This window comes from Symphalangus syndactylus, chromosome 13, assembly GCF_028878055.3.
Source record: "Symphalangus syndactylus isolate Jambi chromosome 13, NHGRI_mSymSyn1-v2.1_pri, whole genome shotgun sequence".
NCBI classification, from domain to species: Eukaryota; Metazoa; Chordata; class Mammalia; order Primates; family Hylobatidae; genus Symphalangus; species Symphalangus syndactylus.
The window spans coordinates 66,077,444-66,102,285 of record NC_072435.2 but is presented as its reverse complement, the minus strand read 5'-3'; the positions used below and the strand labels follow the sequence as shown (position 1 = coordinate 66,102,285).

General features: G+C 35.8%; 1 protein-coding gene across 5 annotated transcripts in view; it reads left to right on the top strand.

Annotated features, from left to right (window-relative positions):
• PTPRR (protein tyrosine phosphatase receptor type R) overlaps positions 1-24,842 on the top strand; it is a 276,097-nt gene that overhangs the window by 194,852 nt on the left and 56,403 nt on the right. For all 5 annotated transcript variants that reach the window (XM_055239631.1, XM_055239635.1, XM_055239633.2 and 2 more), the window contains 2 exons: positions 18,504-18,690; positions 21,468-21,552. In XM_055239631.1, the coding sequence (XP_055095606.1) occupies positions 18,504-18,690; positions 21,468-21,552 (272 nt within the window). The remainder of the gene's footprint in view (positions 1-18,503; positions 18,691-21,467; positions 21,553-24,842) is intronic.

The window sequence follows — 24,842 nt, the reverse complement described above, 5'->3', positions numbered from 1 at the left end:
AAATGATTTTTTTGCCCTTTTGCTCCCCTTCCTAACAAAGGAAATTGTTAGGAACTATATTACTAATGTAATTTAGTCAAGGGGTTGTCGAGGAGTTCCATTAGGATTTGGATTGAAAAGGGATTTCTAGGATAAAGCACCATTTTGCTGTAGATATGATCTTCAGGAAAGGATGGGGCCGGGCAGCCTCGTGAAGTTTGCATTCGTGAACTTTGGGTTCCCGTAATCCTACGGCATGCCTTATCGAGGGCAGCCTAGGAGCGAATTGGCAGTAGGTTAGAAAGCATGATTAGAAGAGGGAAAGCTGAAATGGCCTTCATGTCAGCTGTTTTCCTCCACAGGATACTGGGTGATTCCTGTCCTAACCAGATACTGATTACTTAAAGCTTAGCCCAAGAGTTCTTGTCAAAAATGATTTCCGTAGCGTATTTTGACTTGCTGAGGTCTGAAGAACTTTGGGAATTTGTTAGGTGTGGATCTGAACTCCAGGAACTGGTCAGTAGTATTCAGTTAATGAACTCTATCCGTTTGAACAGAATGTCTTAAGCACCTCGTTTTTATCTCATTCACACTTCTCCGAATGTCCTCATCTGACACGGAGAATTATTGGTGGAAAATGTGCGCATTGATAATTCAGACATATGAAAGCAAAAAAAGTCCAAAGGACTTATCTTCAAATTGTTTTACACAATATTTCAAGCATATGCAAATTGCTATAAATATGTTTCAATCTAAATTTATGTATTCTTCTAGTATTTCCCCATTATAATTGAATCCTTGTTTTGTAAATATTTCACCTCATCTACAATATACACACTCAAAATATTTAAATTGATGAAAACTATTTATAGCATGAATACATTTTCTTCACATAAAATACAAAGGATTAATGTAACATCTAACTCTTTAAAACATTCCACCAAATATTCAACCCTGAATGGTAAGACAGAAAAAAGCTGTGTATTTGTGTTTAAAACAGTGGACCAGCCGAGCACAGTGGCTCACGCCTGTAATCCCAGCATTTTGGGAGGCTAGGCAGGCGAATCACGAGGTCAGGAGTTTGAGACCAGCCTGGCCATCATGGTGAAACCCCGTCTCTACTAAAAATACAAAAAATTAGCTGAGTATGGTGGCACACGCCTGTAATCCCAGCTACTCGGGAGGCTGAGGCAGGAGAATCGCTTGAACCCAGGAGGCAGTGATTGCAGTGAGCCGAGATCGTGCTATTGCACTCCAGCCTCAGCAACAGAGCAAGGCTCCATCTCAAGAAAAAAAAAAAAAAAAAAACAGTGGATCATGAGTTATTTATTTTAAATCTCTCTTAGAAGTATAGCTTCCAGTGTTAAATCTATACAGTAATTTGTTGTCTCAAATGTTCAGCAGACAAGAAGCAATTCCAATTCTATAAAAAATATAATATTTAAATCAAAGTAATGGGTTTTCTAAAAGTCATTTTATCCTGATTCGGACAGTTAATATTTGAGAGACTTTTCAAATACCATGGCTGTATAGGATTTTTAAAAAGAAGATTGTATTTTTCTTTTCTTAGCATAGATGCCTATTCATGCCAGAAATCAATAAGCATTATTACAGGAAAATTACTGACCAATTATCAGATTTTATATGATAATTGTTTAATATGTAATAAAAGCAAATACTATTTTTTTCCTTTGGACTCAATGCAAAACATTATGATAAACAGAAGAAATAATTCATTTCTAGTCAGTTTGGAAACTCTCTTTGTATTTCATTCTTATTTTCCTTTTCACACCTACAAATCCCTGCCATGCATTCAGGAAATGCCCGGATGCATGGAAGAAATTAAAATTAGGTCAATTTTGTTCCATCTTGTTAGGTTAGCCAGGCATTCTGTAGATATGGGACATGTTCTGTATTTAACAATTTTGTCCTGTGTCTTGTATTGACTTTGTCAGGATGTGCTGCATGTCCTGTACTAAGCATTTTTTCATTAAATTACAAAAATGTGATAGAGCTATTTTTCAAAATCTAACTGGGGAGAGTCTCCTGCTTGTGTTTGCTCAATTTGGTGACCCCATCCCTTGTAATCCTTTGTTAGAGTCTTTCAGTAGTTAGACTCATTTGTGTATTTCTTGAGTTCATTCTCATCAGAAATGATCATTTTCAGAATGAAATGTCACTGGTATAGCTTAGGACAGCTTAATATGCTAAGATGACAGAGTTAGTTGGTGTTAGAAGTTATTGTAACCTAACATTCTCTCTTTATTTGAAAAGAATGTTAGTATTCAATGTTTTTAAAGATTTTCTGTGTTCATTATTATGTCATTCAAAGAAACATATTGGAGATATAATAAAAAGTCATTATTGAGTATCTCAGAAATTAAGAGTTGTCCAGATAAATATTATGATTTTTATATTAAAAGATGTCTGATGAAAAGAAATAATGAATTAACTCATAAAACAATACCTGAGGGATAATAGTTTGTTAGAGAAATGAGGAATATTCTTGTAGCCATTGTTTAAAAGTCTGTTTTTACATATTCTTCACTGCCATCTGCCTGAGAGAAATGTTGAATATAGTAAGTTTAGAACATTTTAATTTTGTCTTTATGGTTATAGTAGTGATTTGGATGATATGTTCTTGCAGTGAAAACTTTTTTTTTTTTTTTTTTTTTTTTTTTTTTTTGAGACAGAGTCTCGCTCTGTCGCCCGGGCTGGAGTGCAGTGGCGCGATCTCGGCTCACTGCAAGCTCCGCCTCCCGGGTTCACGCCATTCTCCTGCCTCAGCCTCTCCGAGTAGCTGGGACTACAGGCGCCCGCCACCACACCCGGCTAATTTTTTTTTTGTATTTTTAGTAGAGACGGGGTTTCACCATGGTCTCGATCTCCTGACTTCGTGATCCGCCCGCCTCGGCCTCCCAAAGTGCTGGGATTACAAGCGTGAGCCACCGCGCCCGGCCGAAAACTTAATGATTACCAGTTGCATATCTATAGGGAAGATTGAAATGTCTTCTGTGATACACAAAATGATTTTATTTTATGGGACAGGGACTTGCTCTGTCCCCAGGCTAGAGTGCAGTGGCACAATTATAGCTCACTGCAGCCTTGAATTCCTGGGCTCAAGTAATCCTTCCTGCCTCAGCCTCCCAAGTAGCTGGTATTACAGCCATGAGCCACCACACCCAGCAAAATGCTATTTTAAATAATCTTTGATGAATAGTGCTTATAGCTGATATGGTAGATACCATAGGTCCTAGGTGCTTACTGTCTTGTATATCCAAAGTTGTTGAAAAAAGTTACCATTACCTATGTAAGTCTAGATAATTGAGAGAGTGGTCTCAAAGTGGGGCATGTGCATCCCAAGAAATGTGTAAAATGATCCTTTAGGGTGTAAAACATATATATTACAAAAAAATGTATATTTATCTTGCCCTTTCCTACTTCAAATTTTGTAAATATTTCATAATTTGCATAATACATAAGTATAATAGTACATGTATATAATTTGCAAATACATTTCATTAGAGGTAGACTTTTTTTTTTTAACTTGGAAGACAGACAATAGAAAAAAATTGAAAATTACTAACAATTCTACCCAAAAATGGGAGGTAAAGTTAGAGTACATATATAGTGGACCCAATCTGAGTGTTTTCTAGCATGTCTAGAATTCCAATATTTTAATGATTTTATCCTGTTATAAACACTTAGAAGCTGATAAGTAAAAGAGGTAAAGAGGCTGCTTTATGTAATGTTGTGGGAAGTCAGGGACCCCAAACGGAGGGACCGGCTGAAGCCATGGCAGAAGAATGTGGATTGTGAAGATTTCATGAACATTTATTAGTTCCCCAAATTAATACTTTTATAATTTCTTATGCCTGTCTTTACTGCAGTCTCTAAACATAAATTGTACAGATTTCATTGACATTTATCACTTCCCCAATCAATACCCTTGTGATTTCCTATGCCTGTGTTTAATCTCTTAATCCTGTCAGCTGAGGAGGATGTATGTCGCCTCAGGACCCTGTGATAATTGCATTAACTGCACAAATTGTAGAGCATGTGTGTTTGAACAATATGAAATCTGGGCACCTTGAAAAAAGAACAGGATAACAGCAATGTTTAGGGAACAAGACAGAGAACCTTAAACTCTGACTGCCAGTGAGCTGGGCGAGCAGAGCCATATTTCTCTTCTTTCAAAAGCAAATGGGAGAAATATTGCTGAATTCTTTTTCTCAGCAAGGAACATCCCTGGGAAAGAGAATACATGCCTGGGGGTGGGTCTCTGAACTGGCCCCCCTGGGTGTGGCCATCTTTTATGCTCTGTAGACTGTAGGGGTGAAATAGACCCCAGCGCTCCCAGGCTTATTAGGAAGAAGAAATTCCCACCTAATAAATTTTGGTCAGACCAGTTGCTCTCAAAACCCTGTCTCCTGATAAGATGTTATCAATGACAATGGTGCCCGAAACTTCATTAGCAATTTTAATTTCGCCCCAGTCCTGTGGTCCTGTGATTTCACCCTGCCTCCATTTGCCTTGTGATATTCTATTACCTTGTGAAGTACTTGATGTCTGTGACCCACGGCCTATTCGTATACTCCCTCCTCTTTTGACACTCCCTAATAAAAACTTGCTGGTTTTACGGCTCGTGGGTAATCACGGAACCTACTGACATGTGATGTCTTCCCCGGATGCCCAGCTTTAAAATTTCTCTCTTTTGTACTCTGTCCCTTTGTTTCTCAAACCAGCCAATGCTTAGGGAAAATAGAAAAGAACCTACATGACTATCGGGGCAGGTTCCCTGATGTCATAATGTCTTAAATAACAACAACAACAAAAAATTACTTTTGGCATACTCAATATATAGGAGAAACTTTTTTTGGAGACAGGGTCTCACTCTGTCACCGAGGCTAGAGTGCAGTAGTGTGATCATGGCTCACTGCAGCCTCAACCTCCCTAGGCTCCAGCGATCCTCCCACTCAGCCTCCCAGGTGGCTGGAACTACAGGCACACACCACCATGCCCAGCTAATTTTTGTATTTTTTGTAGAGATGAGCTTTTGCCATGTTCCCTTGGCTGGTTCAAACTCCTGGGCTCATGCAATCTGCCTGCCTCAGCCTCCGAAAGTGCTGGGAGTAAAGGTGAGAGCCACTGCACCTGGTCTATAGGAGAAACTTATATTACGTTCGTACAGATACTTTTGCATGAATAAACAAATATATAGTAGAAGACTCTCTATGGCAACATTGTTGGTAATAGCAAAAAGAATTGGAAATAAATATCTGTTTATATATATATAATTGTGTATTTAATTATGAAATCCACATTGTTGTTCTAATAAGATGAATTTTCCAATATATAATGTAAAGTAGGGAAAAAGTTGCAAAACTATATGAAATTTTATGATCCAATTTATATTTGTCTTTGTAAGTGCATGGGCAATTGAAAGAAGGGTACATAACCCAAATTGTGGTGAGCTGTGAGAAGTAGAGCCAGAAAATCTGGAGGCGGGAAGAACTAGGGGAAGAGGGCTTTCTTTTTCATTTGCTTCTTTCTGCATTATTTGAAAACTTTAGTATAAGTATGTATTAATTTTATAATTAAGTTAACATTTTAATAATTAAAACAAGGTATTGTTTTCTTTGAATTAATAGATATTTATATCATAGATATGTCTATTCAACATAAAATGAAGTGGGACTAGAACAGTAACCACATTATTTGAATAATAACATAGGCAGACACAGTCATGAAGACCACAGAAATACCTTCAGGTATCTACTTCAGAATAACTAAGTAGTGCTAAAACTTCACTTTTAATCTATGCTATGTCTCCATAACTGATTGGATAAGACCTACTACATTAGGAGGGTTGTTCTGCTTCACTCCGTCTTCCAATGTAAGTGTTACTCTCATCCAAAACACGCTCAGAGAAACACCCACAATAAGGTTTGACCAAATACCCAGGCAAGCCATGGCCCACTCAACTTGACATAAAATTAATCATCACAAATACTATCAAAAAGTGAAAAGACAATTCATAGAATGGGAAGGCATATATGTGATAAGGGTCTAGTGTCCAGAATATATACATAATTTTACAACACAAAATAAAAAGACAAATAACCCAAATTAAAAATGGGCCAAGGATTTCATTAGGCATTTATCCACAGAATATATATAAATGTCCAGTAAGCCAAAGAAAACATGCTCAACATTGTTAGTCATTAGGGAAAGGTAACCAAAGCCACAATGAGATACACTTCACACCTACAAGGATGGCTATTATAAAAAAAAAAAAGGCGGGGGGAGGGCAACAGCAAGTATTAGCAAGAATGCAGAGAAATTGGAACTCTCAGACATTGCAGATGGAAACATAAAATGGTGCAGCCACTTTGGAAAAGAATTTGGTAGTTTCTCAAAAAGTTAAGTGTAGTTACCATATAACCCAGAAATTCCATTCCTAGGTGTATACCCAAAAGAAATGAAAACATATGTTCATGCAAAACTTAAACACAAATGTTCATAGCAAAATAATTCATACTAGCCAAAAGTAGAAACAACCCAAATGTCTATCAACTGATGAATGAATACACAAAATGTGGGTGTATCTATACAATGGACTGTATTGTGCTATGAAAAGGAATGTAGTACTGATGGATGCTACAACATGGATGAACCGTGAAAACATTTATGCTAAGTAAAAGAAGTCAGACAAGACACAAGAGGCCATATGTTGTATGATTCCATTTATACGAAATGTCCAAAGCAGGTAAGTCTACAGACACAGCACGTATATTAGTGGTTTCTAGAGCCTGGAGAGAGAGAGAAATACAGAGTAACCGCTAGTGAGCAGGGAGAATTTTTTGGGGAGGGGTGAGGAAAATGCTTTAAAATTGATTGGGGTGATGCTTATACAACTAAGTGACTATAATAAAAACCATTGAATTGTACACTTTGGAAATGTGAATTTTATTGTACATAAGTTGTATCAATAAAAAAGAGGAGGGAGTATATATAACTTTAGTTTTCTATCATAAATGTTACCTGTTAATATTATACAAAATTGGTTGGGAATTGCTTCTGGGCATTTTTTCATTTTGTTTGATTTGGTTAAAGCATGCTAATTTAGAACATTTTTATTTCTGGAAAAGCAAAGGGATATATTTCTTATAGCAAGCATAGAAACATCCTTTACATGACAAATTTCAGTTCACTCTTTAAAATGTGTATATTTTACATTCCAGAAATACTTATTTTTTACCAGTCTATCTGCTCCTTGGACATAATATAGATAATAAAACACAGTATCAAAAATAAAAACTCTTTACTTCATCTGTTATGCCTAATATCTGCACTTAGGTGAATGGCTATTTGATTTTCAGGGTTATCTTGCAATTATTTTATCTGACACTGGATGAGAAAGGACCCAGAAAAAAATGAATTATTATGAATGGCAACAAATCCCAGTTACTTACAGGGAGAGGTTTATTTTAACTATTAGCAACTGTGTTAAATAATTTATATTTAGGCATTCATCCATGTACTAGGCATCACCGATAACATGATTGTGTATTTATACTGGCAAGAATCTGATCACAGTGATCAAATCAAGTGCATTCTCTTCATTTAATTCTAATACAGCCCTTCCAGGTAATTGGCGCCTTCCTTCCTTCCACCTGAAGACTGATGATACTTTAAATATAATCTGTGGCCACAGAGTAACCCAGCAAAGTCATTGACTCTCCAGTGGCCAAAAGGAAGCAACTCCCTACTCTGAAATTCCAAGGTGAAAGGCCAGTGACTTGTAGGGAGCAAAGGTCATCCTGGTTTATTTGCAAAGCACCTAACTGACCAAAGCACACGATTACATGGTGGGTGGTACACTTTTAAATGAACACTGAACAAACACAGATGTATATTTAAATAACTTACTGTTCTTGGGTAAACATTTGAAGAAACTCTGGAGAGAGTAGATTTTCATAATTTTGATTGAGAGTTCATTTTAGGTAAAGGCAGACCTTGATGTGCCCTGGTTAATAACTTAAGATATCTGCTTTTTATATCAAATGACTGAGATGGAATCTAGAATCTTTCAGATAGATATTAAAGGGTACTTTTAAAAATATATAATCCTTGGCATAAATGTAAAAATTTTCTTTGTGAATATTTAACTTTATAAATGTTTCTTTCCAATGACTAAAAACAAATTTAAGGATTTGGAATCAAAGGGCTCTTTTTTAACTTCTATGTTAAGTTCAGGGGTACATGTGCAGGTTTGTTACATAGGTAAACTTGTGTCATGGGGGTTTGTTGTACACATTATTTCATCACCCAGGTTAATACCTACTACCCCTTAGTTATCCTACTACCCCTAAATATAAATAAATATACTAAATATAAATATACTAAATAATCCTACTACCCCTTAGTTATTTTTCCTGATCCTCTTCCTCCTCCCACTCTCTACCCTCCAATAGGCCCCAGTGTGTTTTTCCCCTCTACATATCCATGTGTTTTCATCATTCAGCACCCACTTATAAGGGAGAATATACAGTGTTTGGTTTTCTGTTCCTGTGTTAGTTTGCTAAGGCTAATGGCCTCCAGCCCCATCCATGTCCCTGCAAAGGACATAATCTCATTCTTTTTTTATGGCTGCATAGTATTACATGGTGTATATGTAGCACATTTTCTTTATCCAGTCCATCATTACTGGGCTTTTAGGTTGATTCCATGTCTTTGCTGTTGTGAATAGTGCTGCAATGAACATATGTGTGAATGTGTCTTTATAATAGAGCAATTTATATTCCTTTGGGTATATGGGATTGCTGGGTCGAATGATATTTCTGTCTTAGGTCTTTAAGGAGTTGCCACCCTGTCTTTCACAAGGGTTGAATTAATTTACACTCCCACCAACAGTGTATAAGCATTCCTTTTTCTCCACAACCTCACCAGCATATGTCATTTTTTTACTTTTTAATAGTAGCCGTTCTAACTGGTGTGAGAGGGTGTCTCATTATGGTTTTGATTTGCATTTCTCTAATTATCAGTGATGTTGAGATTTTTTTTTTCGTATGATTGTTGACTGCATCTATATCTTCTTTTGGGAAGTGTCTGTTCATGTCCTTTGATCACCTTTTAATGAGATTTTTTTTCTTGTAAATTTATTTAAGTTCCTTATAGATGCTGGATATTAGACCTTTGTCTGATGCAGAGTTGGCAAAAATTTTCCCCCATTCTGTAGTTTGTCTGTTATACTCTGTTGATAGTTTCTTTTGCTGTGCAGAAGCTCTTTAGTTTAATTAAATCCCATTTGTCAATTTTTCCTTTTGTTGAAATCATTTTTGACATCTTCATCATGAAATGCCTACGTCCTTGCCTATGGCTTGAATGGTATTGTCTGGATTTTCTTACAGGACTTTTATAGTTTGGGTTTTTACATTTAAGCCTTTAAGCCATCTTGAGTTAATTTTTGTATATGATATAAGGAAGGGGTCCAGTTTTAATTTTCTGCATATGGCTAGCCAGTTCTCCCAGCACCATTTATTGAACAGGGAATACTTTCCCATTGCTTGTTTTTGTCAGATTTGTTGAAGATCAAATAGTTGTAGGTGTGCAGCCTTATTTCTGGCATCTCTATTCCGTTCCATTGGTCTCTGTGTCTGTTTTTGTCCCAGTACTGTGCTGTTTTGGTTACTGTAGCCCTGTAGTATAGTTTGAAGTCAAGTAGCATCATGCCTCCAGCTTTGTTCTTTTTGCTTAGGATTGTCTTGGCTATTTGGGCTCCTTTTTGGTTCCATATGAATTTTAAAATAGTTTTTCTAGTTCTGTGAATAATCTTTCTCAAAAATTGTTGTAACAATTAAATGAGATAATTCAGGTAAGCCACTTCTTACAAATTTGGCTTAATTAATATTAAGTGCCATCGTTGAATCTATAAATTGTTTTGGGTAGTATGGCCATTTTAATAATATTAATTCTTCCTATACATGAACATGGAATGTTTTTCCATTTGTTTGTATCATCTCTGATTTATTTGAGCAGTGTTTTGCAGTTCTCCTTGTAGAAGTCTTTCATCTCCCTAGTTAGCTGTATTTTATTCTTTTTGTGGCAATTGTGAATGGGAGTTCATTCCTGATTTGCCTCTTGGCTTTACTGTTGTTGGTGTACAGGAATGCTAGTGATTTTTGCACATTGCACATTGATTTTGTATCCTGAAACTTTGCTGAAGTTGTTTATCCACTTCAGAAGCTTCTGGGCTGAAACTATAGGTTTTCTAGATATAGGATCATGTCATCTGCAAACAGGATCATGTCATCTGCAAACAGGGATAGTTTACTTCCTCTTTTCCTATTTGAATGCTCTTTATTTCTTCCTCTTGCCTGATTTCTCTGGCCAGGACGTCCAATATTATGTTGACTACAAGTGGTGAAAGCATTCTCATCTTGTGCTGGTTTTCAAGGGGAATGCTTCCAGCTTTTGCCCATTCAAGTATGATGTTGGCTGTGGGTTTGTCATATATGGCTCTTAGTATTTTGAGGTATGCTCCTTTAGTACCTAGTTTATTAAGAGTTTTTAACATGAATGGATGTCGAATTTTATCCTTTTCTGTATCTATTGAGATAGTCATGTGGTTTTGTCTTTAGTTCTGCTTATGTGATGAATTAACATTTATTGATTTGTAAATGTTGAACCAACCTTGCATCCCAGGATAAAGCCTACTTGATCACGGTGGGTAAGCTTTTTGATGTGCTGCTGGATTTTGTTTGCCAGTATTTTATTGAGGATTAGTGCATCAATGTTCATCAAGGATACTGGCCAGAAGTTTTCTTTTTTTATTGAATCTCTGCCAGGTTTTGGTATCAGGACAATAGGTGACATTTCTCGTCTTACAAATAAATGAATATACTTAATTTATTTGTAATGGTCAGGATTAAAAGGGTTCTTTGGTAGTTGATTGCATAAAGAGACAGGGGGTTATTCATTGTATTGTGCTACTTAGAAAATTCCGTGTGTGTGTGTGTGTGTGTGTGTGTGTGTGTGTATTTGTATTTATATTTAAATCAGCTGGAATTCAAAGAAGACTTCTCATTTCACAAGGAATGGCTTAGTCATTGAGACTTATTAATTTTTTAGCATCTTTTTCTTAAATAATTATATAAACTAGGAAAAATTAACTTAGGAACTAAAAATAGAACTACCATCATTTTGTTATTTTGTTGAAAGGGAAACAGGCTCCTCACCATGAGTGACAGTCAAAACAATACCAAATGCCAAAAAAAGGAGTAAAAATTAATCATCCTTGGTTACAAAACAAAGCAGTACATTTTCTTCCTTTTTCTGAATAAAATTAACATAGGATATAACTTTAGGATGTTAATGCTGAGACTTTATTGATGCTTAAAGAAGATTCAAACGGAATCACAACTGTAACATTTACCTACATAAGCTTGGCTTCTCCACTCCAAATTTTCGAACTCCTGTTTAACATGGGCTCCCCAATTCCTGTATTTTCAGAGGATTGGAAAAACCGTCAAAGCACAGTAATTACATATAGCATCCCTCTAACCAATTCATTTGCAACTATTCATCCACGCAGATGCCAAAAGTGTTGCTCTCCATGTGTTCGTGACTGGGTACAACAGGGGAACTCAAGTCAACGTCTTTGGCCTCAATGTGTTCACACTTTACTGAAAATCATTTCTAGTGAATATGATATATACTGGATACATATTGGGAAAATTGCTGAGAAGTCTCAGAGGAAAGAGCCCCTGGCATTTGGAGGATTGAATATGAAAATGTTGGGGCAAGCTCATTTGAGGCATAGAGAACAGAGCTGCAGGTAGATTGTCTGCCTGGAACACAGGTCCGGATAAGAATGTGACAGGAGAAGAGGATGGAGAAATACACAGTAGATAGATTAGGAAGCATCTTATGTCAAAAGGGTAGCTACTTGTGGGTTTTATCATATTTTCAGTGCTCAGACATTCCAGTGAAATCTGGAAAAAATAGATTGAACTAGGAGATTTTAGAGTTAGGAAGCCTTGCTAAGAAACAACTGCAAAGGTCTGAACCAAAGATGAAGAGAGTTTGAGCTACATCAATATCAGCAAGCTGCAAGAGTCTGTCTTCATGCCTTTTCCACACTGTAAGTGTCCACTGACTTCTCCAAACTCAAGAGATTTTAAGTTAGTTTTTAAGACTTCTTGACTGAAAAGTAATTAGGGAAATGCACAAACATTGAAGTACAAGGATGTTCATTACAGTTTTGTTTATAATGGTGAAAAAATTGAAAATGACTTACTGTCTAAAAATAAAGTATTGGTTAAATAACTATGACACATCTCAATAATGGGATACTATCAAATGTTTGAAAACAGCGTTTAAAAAAACTTGAGGACATGAAAAGACATTCATGATATAATTAGTTTTTTTAAAAAGTAAATCATATGCAATGGTTCTGTGCCTATTTCCTTTTTTTAAAAGTAAATCATAAAAGAATATATTGAATAAAAATCTAGATTTTTGTCATACATATAAGGACTTGAAGGACATATACAAAAAATGTTCTTAGCAGTTAGTCTAAATATTGGTATTATGAAATTTGTAAAATTTCTATTTTTAGCTTTTGTCTAGTTAACATGCATTATTTTTGAATCATAAAAACATTGTTAACTTTAAAGACATTAGGTATAAATGTTAAGGACTTGAAGTATGAAAAATAGTCCCAACTTAGACGACCATTGATTTTGCATGTGTAATACTGCTGCTAACTCTTAATCACTAACCAATTTTCTCAACTTTACCTCCCTCAAATGTTCATCAGTGTGTACTCATGTAGCTCCCACACAGCTGTGTAAATAGAGAAGTGAAGCAAAAATCATCATGTTATTATTAATTATGATAATAATTCATATATGTTTATTATATCCCAGACATTAGGGTGAAAATATTCACATATTCTTGCTTATTTATCTTTTATGGTGTGAGTCAACTTTGTGAGTTTTATTATTATTCCCATTTGCAGATTATGCAGTCTAAGGTCCAAGTTGCTTAAGCGAAATGCAGAACAATGATTAAACGCATTTTCCAAGGTCAATATTTCAAGAGTAATGTGACAAGTTCAATGTATCTGGTTCTTTTAAATGATTGTTTTGATTTTTTTTTGTAAAATAAGGGTGTAGTAAATTTTGCCTTGTCCTATACACACATAAAAGGTCAGACATATTTTTTATGAATTCAGAACTTTTATAGATTCTATCAAAAGGCATAGCAACATTCTACCTAGTGAGGTGTAGGTCCTTTCAGGTAGGAAAATGAATCATTTCCCACACTAAAAATGTTCTCTATGTTAAAAGATTTTACTTTAGGGTGAAATTCATTTATCATCTTCCTGGGTTCATGCCTGGCATCTTTTATATTTATTATTATTTCTTCCCTTCAGGATTTCCTTTGGGAAATTTTATTATGGATGGTCACAATACCTACTCATTTATTTCAGTTCTCAAAATTGGTAACACTCCATTTATGTCACAATTTAACTTTCCTAGTGTTCCGTGTTTATTTCTGTTTTATCCTATCATCTTTCAAGTGATCCAGAAAGAGGGTTGGTACTATGTATAATTTATTGGAAGATAAAGAGATGGAAACAGCATACTATTATTAAATGCCATTAACCTTGGAACTTAAAAGTCATAGAATTGGGAGTTGCAAAGAACTGCCAATGCCACTCAGTCCACACAAAGTAAAAGAATTCCATCTCTCCATTTCTCCACTTTTGTCTCCTTTGTTATTCAAATGAGCAAAAACTTGGGTTCTTTTTCCTTTTTCATTCTGTTTAAGTAGAGTTATTCTAGAAAACTAAATATGTGGAAAAATTGAATGTGCAAAATTAAATAAGTTGTGGGTGAGAGGGTTTAAGGTCACCTTTTATGATCCAGCCAAGATTGTCAGATTTGTGGCCACTATAACACACAAGGATGAATAGTTGAACTAAAGGATTCAAGATCACATTTTCAGTTCTGAAGAGAACATCAACATTAAAGTTCTTGCTTCTCACCACATAAGATTTGACGTGTACATTAATGAAGACAACTCCAGACAAATTATGTATGCTTCTTACAGGATCAAAAAAAAATCTCAGAGGTCAAATCTGTTTGCTTTCATTCTGTACTAAATTCTTCTTATAATCTTTAAAATCCATATTTTTCCGTTCTCATTTCAAGTATTTCAAGATAAGGAGCTGCCACCATTTCCCACTGAAACTTAATTTCATAATCCAACAGTTTCAGAAGTACATCTTCCAGGACTACAAGAAAAAATGATCATTTGTTTCATTTTGTCCTCTTCCTTCCATTTCCATTCTTGATTGGTTGCTAAATGAGGTATACTGCTTGAAGTCTCACTATTCTCAGTGACCAAAGTACTGCAAAAAAAGTAGCATGTCTGAGAATTAGAGCCCGTAGACATGATACTAGAAATTTTAGCCCTTTCTTCCTAAATTCAGCTTCTAAAATCTAGCATTATGGTCCTCAACTACCAGGAAAATAAATGCCTGGTTTCTGAGTTATTCCAGCACTCAGTTGTAATGTTACTATATTTTTAGCTACGTTTTCTTCCCACCTCTAAGTCATTAGAAACTGATGTCATTAGAATTGAACAATTTTGACCCAAAGTTGTTTATATTCTCTTGCTGAAATGGATGTGTCACCCTGGCCCATAATATTTATACATATTTTCCTTTTTAGTTAATTATAATTAGCATGCTGTTTATTGCATTCCTTTTACCTTTCCCTAAGAATTTGCTTTTTCCTTCAATTGTTTGCATTGGTATCTTTTGAATTTCCTCTCTCTTATTTATTTTTTGGCATAAATAATAATTGGTGCTGCAGCAGGAGCTTGATAAAGCTTTTTATTATGTTCCCTTTTGTCCAACAGCAATCATGAGGCATTAAAAAGGCTAAACAGTTTGCCCACAGTTCCAAGACAAAATAAAAGTAAAGCTTTCAGTAGAGTTTGTTTTCTTACTTTCCACATTCCTTTTTTATTAAAGGTATAGTTCTCCTATTTTTTATGTTGATTTTTTTTCTAAATTCTGTAGATTTTTTTCGTATGTCTTAATTAGAATTTTCCCATAAGTTTATATGTTTATCTTGTTTTTGAAATGTCTTTCTGACTGTAATATATAAATGGTTATTATTTAATTCAGTTAGCATGAAAATGCTTCCACAGCTCTCTGCTTACCACAGAATCCTTAGAAAATTAACTCATTAAATCATATAGACCTTAGACACGGGATCTCGAAGGCTTCTAATCTCCCAGGTTTAGGCAGCATATACTGTGGGAAGTTAAAACAGAAGTTGATACACCCTGCTGGTGTTCTGGATCCTCTTTTATCTGGCTTTTTTTTTATTTTTTGTTTATTTATTTATTTTTTTTACATGGGGTCTCACTCTGTCACCCAACCTGGAGTACCACAGTGGTACAATCTTACCTCACTGCAGCCTCGAACTCCTGGGCTCAAGCAATCTTCTGGCCTCATCCTCCCGAATAGCTAAGACTACAGGCAAGCACCACAACACCTAGCTATTTTATTTTTTTGTAGAGACAGGGTCTTGCTATGTTGCCCCGGCCAGTCTCAAACTCCTGGCCTCAAGTGATTCTCCTGCCTCCGTCTCCCAAAGTGCTGGGATTACAGGTGTGAGCCAGCATCTCTGGACTATTTTGGGGCTTTTTATAGTCTTATAGTGTCCATGACTGTTGCTTCTCTCTCATCTCTCTTACGTAGGCCTGCTCCCCAATTTCAAAATACATTTTTATACAAGAGAACTCTAGCTCAAACTGCTTCTATGCTGTTCTTCAAAGTTGTATTAATTTATTCTCCTACACTTTTTTTCCTACCAGATTCTTTAACTATCTACCAAAAACTCATCTATTAAACATTTGCTTTCAAAGCCCAACTTAAATGACTTCTACCTCATGAATCTGCTCTGACCACTCCAGATTTAAGAGATCTCACCATCTGTAGCACAAGCATCACTCCATTGACGGAGGGCAGACACTTTTGTCTCTTGAGGCTGAAAATTTGTCTGAATGGCATGGTGATTTTAAAGGGCATATGACTAGCCATCCCTTAAGCAGCCTCTCTCAACTTCATACTAAAATATCTATAAAGCCTGCAAAAGCTGAATTCTCACAAATGCCCTAAATATTAAGACCAATCGGCAAACTATTATCAGAATCCATAAGGATTTTCTATCAATTTGAAGTCCAGAACTGAACTGACAAACTTTAAAAACTACTTTCCCACTAAAAATAGATTAAATTCTTGGTCCACGAGTAGAACCATTCTTTGCTCTTCTTCAACTATTTGCCTCCTACTCAGAAGCACAGGAACCCTATCAACCACCACCAAAAACCAAAAAAGAAAAAGTGGAGTGGGAAAAATATCCCCCTCTTAGGTAGGCAGTATTTTATGAGCATCTAGAATAAATGCTATTCCCTAATGCCTAACCCAGTGATCCAAAAGAGTTAAGAATAATGATAGGATGAGAAAAAGTTTTCAGAAACATGCCCCCCAAAATATATAGGCATATCAATATTCATTTTTTAAAGCCAGATGTGAGGGCAAATATAAAATTAACAGGAAAGAAAGTAATATTGATAACATTTACAGTGAAGATATGACTATGAATCCCTTCAAATAACACAATGGCTGCAATATACAAGGTAAAAACTGTTAGAAGGAAAAATAACAAGGATAATTATTGTGGAAGACTCACATACATATCTCAGCCTTTGACAAATCCAGTAGAAAAAAAAAGGAAAGAATAGGTTGGAATACAGTAATATCTTCAATAAAATAATAGTATAATAAGGTGATATATATGTATATATGTGCAGCTAGATACTTATGAACATATACAGATAATCAAACTAGTTGCCAGCAAAACATCTGTGAAATATTTAGAAAATGGTGGGTTTATCTCAAAAAATTCGAGTAGTTTCAACCATTAAAAGGCTAGCCATTCTCTAATTTCCATAACTATAACTGGAAATTATAAGGAAAATGTCTAAACATACAGATATCCATCAAATTAAAGTAGAAATTAAAATCTTAATTACAAACCATTTAGAAATTAACAAAAATGACATTACATATCAAATTATAGAATGACAGCAAAAATGCAACCAGAGGCAGATTCATTAGAGAAGAAAACTGATAGATTTTCATTAATGGATTTTGTTGTTGTTGTTGTTGTTGTTGTATATTCCAAAAATTTTCCACTGTTTGAAATTAAGCTCAAGCCACTGTAATATTTCTTAATGTCGCATTCTGGAGTAAGTATTAAAATACCAGAGGGAATAATTTGCTGGGCCTAGCATCTACTCTTACCGTCTTTACTCTCACATATTTTGGCCTGTTGTTCCCTGCTCTCTACTTCCTTGAGCTGCCAACTGCTTGGCACCATATTTGATCTGACACACACCTACGGCCCCTTTAAATGTAACAGTTTTTGTAAACACCATCTCTGACTTCAATCCTCAGTCTCTCACATGTTACTTTATAGTTACCCCTTGGTCCACACAGCTAATATTACTTGTAAAAGGCATCCTTACTTTCTACTCAGGACTCAGGGTCTGTATAAGTTGTAAGAGCATCCCCTGGCCCTCCAACAGGAGAAGGGGAATTATGAGAGGAAGATAAATTGTAACTTATTTTAAGGGTCTGTGATTTCTATGGCCCCTTATAAGTTTACCATAAAATTAAATGAATTCATATGTCAATTCACATATGCATGCATACATATACACATAAATAGAGGATATAGAAGCCATCTTTTTTTATTTGTATCTATTGTTTTATTTATTTATTTTAGAGCCAAGGTCTCTCTCTGCTGCCCAGGCTGGAGTGCAGTGGCACTATCACGGCTCACTGCAGCCTCAACCCCCCGGGCTCAAATGATTCACCTCAGCCTCCCTAGTAGCTGAGACTACAAGTCTGGGTCACTACATCCAGCTACTTTTTGTATGTTTTGTAGAGACAGGGTTTCGCCATGTTGCCCAGGCTGGTCTTGAACTCCTGAACTCAGGCAATCCACCCACCTCAGCCTCCCAAAGTGCTGGGATTGCAGTCATGAATTACCTCATCTGGCCCCAGAAGCCATTTTTTAGGGATTCACTCAGACGATATAGATATATATATAGCTTTTCCTAATTTTTTTTACTTTTCCTTAATTTTTCACTTAATGTTATTAGCCAACCTATGATTTCTGTAATAAGTATATGCATTCATAAATTATAGCATATTTTCTCAATTTAGAGTTCTTTCCAACAACAAAATTGTTATTTTCCTGTAAAGGAACTATGGGTAGTTGCTATGGCCAACCAAGGTACTAAAAGAGAAAATATAGTTGGTTGTTATTTCTATAAAAGTTCTCACTGAATTGTGTGCATGTACAGAAAGACAAGTTTTGCAATCAAAATAATTATGTGGTGTTTAAACATAACATTCTTCTCCAATGTAGACGAGGGTCCAACGTATCTCTTACATTGGACATGAGTAGCTTGGGGAACATTGAACCCTTTGTGTCTATACCAACACCACGGGAGAAGGTAGCAATGGAGTATCTGCAGTCAGCCAGCCGAATTCTCACAAGGTCTCAGCTGAGGGACGTCGTGGCAAGTTCACATTTACTCCAAAGTGAATTCATGGTGAGCCTTCTATTTATTGTTCACTCTTCAGTCAGTATTTTGATACACGGGGCGCTAGACACATATGGAAACGATACTGTTCTATACTTAAGCAGCCTACGATAAAAAAATGGCAAAGTGAAATGGTTTTAGATTCACTCTCAGTCACTTGATAAGTATTAAAATTGGAATTTAAGAGCTAAATTAAGGCAGAATATGCAGGAATTGGCCAGGCAAAGAAGCGGTATAGGGAGCTGGGCAGAGAAGGGGCATTCCAGGACAAAGAATAGCCTTGCTGTCACTGTCTGGGGAATTAAACTGTTCAGTTTAACTGGAACATTGAAATCAAGGTGGGAAGTGGCAAAAGTTGAGCCTCAGAAGTATAAAAGAAACCCGAGCCTTAATATATGTTTAGGAGCTTGGACTTTATCTTATGTTTTAGATAGATCATTCTATTTGCAGTGGAGTAGGCACTAAAAGGGAGCAGGTTAGAGGCTCTAGCGTTAATCCTGTGGAACTGCGTTGGTGGCCTAAACTAATACAGTAGAAGGGAAAATGGAAAGAATCTGTAGGAATCTACAAGAAGTGGGATTAATTGAATGAGGCAGCCAAAAGTAATGGAAAAGTCAAGGTTCGATATTCGTGTTTTTGGCTTGGCCAACAGGGTGCATATAGTGCCCTTTAATGAAATAAGGAACACAGGAGGAAGACCAAGTGTGGGCTAAAAAGAATGAAGAATTCAATTTTAGACATACCAGTGTTGCTAGTGAAAGCTTAAAGCATGATAACATATATCAACTCAGAGAACATGAAGTCAGATTAAACCTTCTTAGGTCTAATTGTTGCCCTAGGGGAATATTGACTTTATTGATCACCTCTTGCATCTTAAGCCATATTGGTTGAGTACAATAAATTGATTATTAGTTCAGACATTTGCAGCCATCCTAACGGTGACAGATTCAGCAATGGGTTGGATCTACTATTAGCCCCATCAACTATTATTAAGTGTCCAAAGTAAAATGCAAACATGAAAATCAGACTCTGTGGTGTATCATATTTTACATATGAAGAAAATGAGACCTGTAGGAATGAAAGAACAAGTCAGTGGTCACACAGCTAGCCAAAGGCACACCTAGAGCTTTTTTTTCTAGAACTGCAGACAGCTCTTTGTTTATGAAATAAGACCTTACCATAGCCCACTTCCCTGAAAGGAAATTGAAGGCCAAGAAGGAGTACGCAGGAGAAAGAGAATGCTGGAAGATGACAGACTGTCAGTGTGTGTCAGAAAACAGAAGGTGAGAAGGAAGAAGGGGAGGAATAAAGATATTACCTTTGTGGCTTTGCCCAAAGACACCGACATGCTTGAAATTACCAAACATGAACATGTGTTTTCCATTGAATATTCAACAATTTTGTTTATTTTTATAACTTGGAACAAACAGGTTAAAACATTTAGTTGGAGCAGAGAATAGGAATAAATATCATGGATAGCTAGCATAATGCAAGTAAAGGAAAAATTTTTAAAAAGTAAGTAAGTTGGGGCCAGGTGTGGTGGCTCATGCTTGTAATCCCAGATACTCAGGAAGCTGAGATGGGAGGATGCCTTGAGCCCAGGAGTCTGAGGTTACAGTGAGCTATGATTGTGCCACTGCACACTGACCTAGGTAACAGAGTGAGACCCTATCTCTAAAAATAAATTAATTAATAAACAAATAGCTGTTTCTCTCTGTAGACCAAACATCAAATTCATAGTATAGTCCAGCTTTTCTCAAATTTTCAGATTGACTGAAAACTAGGATAATTTGAATGAACTTAAAGATGATTTCTTTTATTTCAATGAATATTAGACTGTTAAGTTAAATTTTCTACTGGAGAAAGTTTAAGTAGTAAAAATATTTTATTTGATCAAATATTTAATATTTATCAGTCATTAAATAACATAAAAGTTATTTTGTTCACATTAATCTTACCAAAGGTAGAGAACATACTATTTTGTATAATCAAATCCTTAAACAAATGTTTGTTTGGACCCTTTTGAAAACTGGCTTGTTGCTTTATTTGTCCTGGTTAGCTACAGATGCACACCTTTTTAGATCTAATGCACTTACATACAGCCACTCTTTTCCTATTGTTCCCTGTCCAATCACTTGAGGCACATAATGTATACTCTGACAAAATAAGAATATTAATGTTCTTGTTAAGTGGGAGAAACAGTGTTTGAATGCCCTTCACTAAAAACATTGCATTTACAACTTAAAATGGAACAGTCCAATTATAAACCATTTCTTAATTCAAAAAAAAGTTATCACTTGAATTAACAAAAAAGCCTTTTATATTTACCATTTTGGGAAAGAGGTTTTAATAATCCTAAAAGAGTCACTGTTAGTGTGAAAAGATAATCTATTATAGTAAAATTTTTGGTACTAAAGTTATGTAAAAACTAGAATATATTTGAATACCTGGTTTTTTTAAAAAATTCACTTTTTAGCATCTGTCTAATCATTCTAGCAATTATGTCACAACAGGATTCTTAAAATCTAACCAGTGTTATATGTCTCCTTACTGACTACATATTAAGCAATGTTTTCTAACACAGAGAGCTGTTTCTTAGAAGTCAGCTTGTCCGGATGCAGCTGATATGTTTAGGAAAGGAAGGGTGTTGGCCCAACAGAGGTGCTAGGTCTGTTGTTTTTAAGTGGCTTTGAAGTCCAATAGAACTCTGGATCAGATGGCCCCCTGTGAAGATTTTCTTTGTGGCAGTATTAGATACGCTAATTTGATATTATTTATTTTTGCAGGAAATACCAATGAATTTTGTGGATCCCAAAGAAATTGATATTCCGCGTCATGGAACTAAAAATCGCTATAAGACCATTTTGCCAAGTAAGCTTCTTGATTTTATAATTTGCATTGTATGGGGGGCAAGGGGAGGGATAGCCATTAGGAGAAATACCTAATGTAGATGATGGGTTGATGGGTGCAGCAAAAGCAAACCACAATGGCACGTGTATACCTATGTAACAAACCTGCACATTCTGCACATGTATCCCAGAACTTAAAGTATAAATAGTAATAATAATTTACATTGTAAAGCACAAGACAGGTCTTCCTATTAACCCTTACCTCAGCATTTCCAGTTCTTACAACACCCACTTCATATCAAATTTGGAATTACAAACACGTGTCAAGACTAATAATCATTAAAACTATCTGAAGTTAATGATTTTACTTTTTTACTCTTATTATAATGTCCAGGTCACAATTCCAATAGACACATATTCTAAAATTTTGTTGTGCCACACATTATGGCTACCTGATTTTTGTCAAGGGTCAAACAATTCAGTGGGAAAAGGAGAGTCTTTTCAACAAATGGAGCAGAAACAACCAGATATCCACATGCAAAAAAATGAAGTTGAAGACAAAAATTGACTCAAAATGGACCAGAGACCTACACATAAGAGCTAGAACTACAAAACTCATAAACGAAAACAGCTGTAAATCTTTATGACCTTGAATTAGTCAGTGGTTTCTTAGATAAGCCAACAAAAACACAAACTGCAACAACAAAAAAATTGAACTTCATTAATATTTAAAATTTTGTGCTTCAAAGGATACCTTCGAGGAAGTGAAAAGACAACTGATAGAATGGAAGAAAATAAATATTTGCAAATCATGTATCTAATAAGGGACGTGTAGCTACAATACACAAATCTTACAACTCAATAATAAAAACACAACCCAAAAAATGGACAAAAGATTTCAATGGATATTTCTCCCTAGAAGATGTACAAATGACCAACAAGCATATTAAAAGATGTTTAACATCACTAGCCATCAGCGAAATCAAAACTACGACAAGATAGTACTTTATATCCATGAGGATAACTATTATTTAAAAAATAGACAATAAAAAATGCGGGCAAGGATGTAGAGAATTGGAAACTTAACACTACAGTTTTAAGTACAGATACAGCTACTTAGGAAAACAGTTTGGCAGTTCCTTAAGAGATAAAACTGAGTTGCTATATGACCTGGACACTCTACCTCTAGGTAAATATTACCTAAAAGAAATAAAACGTGTTCACACAAAAATGATACAAAAATATTTATAACAGCATTATTCATAATAGCCAAAGAGTGGCAACCATCAGCTGAGAAATGGATAGATAAAATGTAGTATAGTCACACAATAGAATCAATAAAAAGGAACAAGGTACTGATGAACCTTGAATGAACCTTGAAAACATCATGCTAAGTGAAACAAGCCAGACACAAAAGACCTCATATTTTGTAGTCCGTTTATATGAAATGTCCAGATAGCCAAATCTATACAGACAGAAAATATCTTAGTGGTTGCTTGGCATTAGGGGATATGGAGAATGACTGCTAAAGGACCTGTATTTATTTTGGGGCTAATTGAATGTTATAAAATTGATTTACAGTGATTGTTGCACAGCTCTGTGAACATTAAAAAAAAAAAAAAAACTGTGATGGCACATGAAATGAGGGGATTGTATGGAATGTGAATTATTTCTCGATAAAACTATTACCAAAAAAATGTTGCTGTGCATGACAATGACTTGGAGTCCTTATTAGTCCTGTGCCCAACCCCAGGGATTTTGTTTAAGTAGATCTGCTGTTGAGCACAGAAAACTACTTTTAGCAAACACTTAGGTGATTCCAATCCAGATGAAACCAGGACCCACTTTGAGAACCACTACTATATGTGAAACTAGATTGAGCTTCATGGAATTTATTAACATCAAGCAATGACCTGAATGCCAGGGACCAGTAAGAAAAAAGAAACAGTCTATAAAATCAAGGAGGTCACAGATTAGAAACGAGAGTCATATAATGATAATTATGCTCAGTGTATAGGCCAGAATAAAGATACTCCCCAAGCAGTGTAGGAGTTCAGAGAGGACTGAGTAATTAATTCTGTCCAGAGAAATTAGGTAAAAAAAAAATGAAGAGGAAGTAATATTTTCTATGACCAAACAGATATAGTTGGAGTTTTGGCAAAATCAGTAAACATCTCACGACAAAGTTCAGGAAAGATGGAGCCACAAAGTCTTTTTAAGTTTTGACATTGAAATAGTAATCTTCATAATTTAGTTCTTTAATGCATTCATAAGACACCAAATTCTTTATATTCATAGTAATGGTGGTGTAACAAAATAAAGTAATTACACAATTACTGTTAATACTGTCTTTGGCCTTCCCTTTCTGGTGGAATTGGAAATACATTGTTAAACTATAACATATTTTTAACTGTTCTATATAGTTAAATTTATTTACCTAAGGTAGTGTCACCATTGAAGGTTATTTTATGACTATACTTGGCCAAAGGGGATGAAAGTGCTGCGTGTTAGAATTTGTGTTCTTTCTCTCCCTCTCTCTCTCTCTCTTAAAATTTTTATCTAAAATATACCAAACATAAGTAATAAGCAAATATACCTCCATCACGATTATATATACCCAAACCATCATCTAATTTTAGAAGGATTTGGAAATTATTAGCATTAGTTCAAAGTTCAGCCTTCTCCATTTCCTGCCCAGATGATATCAGACAACTGCTTCATAGTCCTGTGTCAGTTTTTCCGTTCACAGAACTGGGTGGACCGCTGGATTCAGGGCACCTGTGCTGACAGCTGATGTTGCAACTGATGATGGATTTTCTGTTGAAAATGTCTGCCGCCTGAATGCCCTACCCACCACCCCCTGTTGCACAAAATATAATTTAGGAAATATAGCTTAGAAAAGCCACACTATTGGGTGAAAGCATCCAAAAAGCCTGGAATGAATACACAAAGATGTTCTTTATGGTTTTAGACTGTAATATGAGATAAACTTTTTTTTTTTTTTTTTTGAGACGGAGTCTCGCTCTGTCGCCCAGGCTGGAGTGCAGTGGCGCAATCTCGGCTCACTGCAAGCTCTGCCTCCCGGGGGTTCACGCCATTCTCCTGCCTCAGCCTCCCGAGTAGCTGGGACTACAGGCACCCGCCACCACGCCCGGCTAATTTTTTTGTATTTTTAGTAGAGACGGGGTTTCACCGTGGTGTCGGTCTCCTGACCTCGTGATCTGCCCGCCTCGGCCTCCCAAAGTGCTGGGATTACAAGCGTGAGCCACCGCGCCCGGCATTAGATAAACTTGAAATATTACATAAAATGAT